This window comes from Arachis ipaensis, chromosome B02 (genome assembly GCF_000816755.2).
Source record: "Arachis ipaensis cultivar K30076 chromosome B02, Araip1.1, whole genome shotgun sequence".
Taxonomy (NCBI): domain Eukaryota; kingdom Viridiplantae; phylum Streptophyta; class Magnoliopsida; order Fabales; family Fabaceae; genus Arachis; species Arachis ipaensis.
Genome location: NC_029786.2, coordinates 6,611,410 through 6,613,827, shown reverse-complemented (window position 1 = coordinate 6,613,827; position 2,418 = coordinate 6,611,410). Strand labels below are relative to the sequence as shown.

Sequence of the window (2,418 nt, the reverse complement as noted above, 5' to 3'; positions counted from 1 at the left end):
CTTCTTTTTTTTTTTTTTCATTTTGCAAGTTAGTTCTTGTTTTTGCTTCCATGCCATTAAGCTTGTTGTAATAGATTTCTCAACAATGGCAGAAACTAGGGTTCTACCTGTTGGATATAGGTTTCGTCCAACAGAAGAGGAACTTTTAATTCACTATCTCAATAACAAGCATTTGGGAAATGATGCAGAGATTAAGAACACTATTTCCCAAGTTGATCTTTGTAACTTTGATCCTTGGGATTTGCCAGGTTCCTCTACCTTATTACTATTGTTTTATAAAAACTTTATAACTTTGATCTTTATAAAGTTTTCTAACAAAAATATGTAAAGTTTTAATCTTTAGTATATTAGTAATCTTAGATTGTTGTTTTTTATTTTGAGAGTCGTAGTTTATACTTGGTTGAATTATATTATAGAACAATCGAAGGTGAAATCGGATGATCAAGAATGGTTTTTCTTCAATGAATTGAAATACATGAAAAACAAGCGATGTAACAGAAAAACCAACATGGGATATTGGAAGATCACAGGAAAAGAGAGAATCATCAAAAGAACAGGGACAGACAGTGTCATAGGTACAAAAAGAACACTAGTTTTCTACAAGCGTCCACATAATGTCAAAACCAATTGGGTTCTTCATGAATATCATGCACTTCATCAAAAGGTAGGTTCTTGCCAGGTAAGAGATTGTATTGGAAATGAAATTAATTCGCCAATTTTTTTCCCTCTATTATTGGTTTTGTTGTAAACTGTGGAATCTTTGCCTCAATCTTTTGGATATGTAAATTCTGTGTGTGTTATACATAGTTATGAAAGTAGGTGGTGTTAGACATGAACGTGAAAATAATATTTTTTGAGCTATGAAGCGAAGAAAATGGACGATTTTTTTATTAAAAAAATTAAGAACACAAATCAAATGGTCTTATTTGTGTGAGAGAAAAAATCGGAGGGTTTGATTTATTTTTTTAAATTTTTTTTATTTTGAAAACAAAAATCGAATAGTTCGATTTTAATATTAAAATTTTTTTAATTGTCTAAAACACAAATTGGAGTTTGGTTTGTGTACTGTAAATTTTTTTAATTTTTTAAATATAAATCAGAAGTCCAATTTATTCTTGACATCACAACTGAGTAAAGCATTCATACATTTCATAATTGAATTAAAAAGTGAGAATCTTTTCACATCATTTTTTTCTGTCTTAAAGTCTTTTCTATTTCTAACGCTTTTAGTGTGTGTTTGGATTACAGTTTATAAATGAGAGTTTGTATAAAATTGATTTTGCAAACTTGATTTTGATAAAAAGTAAGTTTGTGTTAAAGTGATTTATGTTTGGTAATTTTAAAAAATAGAGTTCATATAAATAGGAATAACAAGAATTTTATAAATAATATAATAACATACATGAAGGATAAAGTTGGTAAAAGATAAATAAATGGTTAGTATCATGGCTAAAAAGCTCGTTAGGAAAACGCAGAAGCTAAACATAGTTGCTTCTTGTAAACGTTGGTTTTGGCAGCAGAATCACTTCTCCATTCATGGAAAAAAATTTTGCCAAACCAAAAGTTGAAGCTTTCAAGAAATCTAAACGTACTTCTTCCCTTCTAACGAGTTTTCCAAACACACCCCAAGAAAAATTTTATTTTATTTTTTTTTGCTTGGATGCTAAAAAAATGAAAGAAAAATTATACTATATTTGGTTCAAGAAAAAATAAGAGAAAAAAAATGAATGAAAAAAAATGAGTGAAAATTTTTATTTTTCTTTATTTGGATGCTAAAAAAATAAAAAGAAAGAAAATTTTCGTATAGGTTTCACTGATAAAAAGAGAAAATTTTTGNTAATTAAATAAAAAAAAATATTATATTTTATTTATTTTCCTTTCATTCATTCTTTTCTCACTCATTTTCTCTCTATTTTTTTAGATAAATTTTTTAGTTTACATGGTAGATGATGGGTTTTGTTCTTTGAGAGGGAAAGTTGCGAATTTAAAAATTAATCACTTCTAAAATTAAAAGATTGATAAATAATAAATTATTCTTGTTTGAGTTTTGTTTTGTAATGAAAATTATTTTTAAAAGTTATATTTAAAATATTAATTTATTAATTTTTTATTTTAGAGTATAAATTTTAGTTTAGTATTTTTTAAAAATTTTATTTTATTTTGTGTTATTATAAAATTAAATTTTTAGCTCCTTCAGTCTTTCCTAAAATTTAATCTAGTTCCGTCTTCAATATGTTCATATAACAATATTACCATTAAGTATTTATGTTCATAGAGAAATGCATTTTTTCCTATAACCTTTTTTTCTCTCCTGTACACATTTGACAAAGAAAATTTAAGAGGATTCATGCTGCATTTATTCATTGATTTAATGACATGGTATAATAATGATTCACGCGTTTCCATCTACCAAGAAGA

General features: G+C 26.1%; 1 protein-coding gene across 1 annotated transcript in view; it reads left to right on the top strand.

Moving 5' to 3' along the window:
* Window positions 7-2,418, top strand: part of LOC107626709 (NAC domain-containing protein 14-like) — a 3,724-nt gene continuing 1,312 nt past the window's right edge. Inside the window, exons 1-2 of the mRNA XM_016329607.2 lie at window positions 7-248; window positions 417-679. Of these exons, the coding sequence (XP_016185093.1) occupies window positions 86-248; window positions 417-679 (426 nt within the window). The 5' untranslated portion in view covers window positions 7-85. The remainder of the gene's footprint in view (window positions 249-416; window positions 680-2,418) is intronic.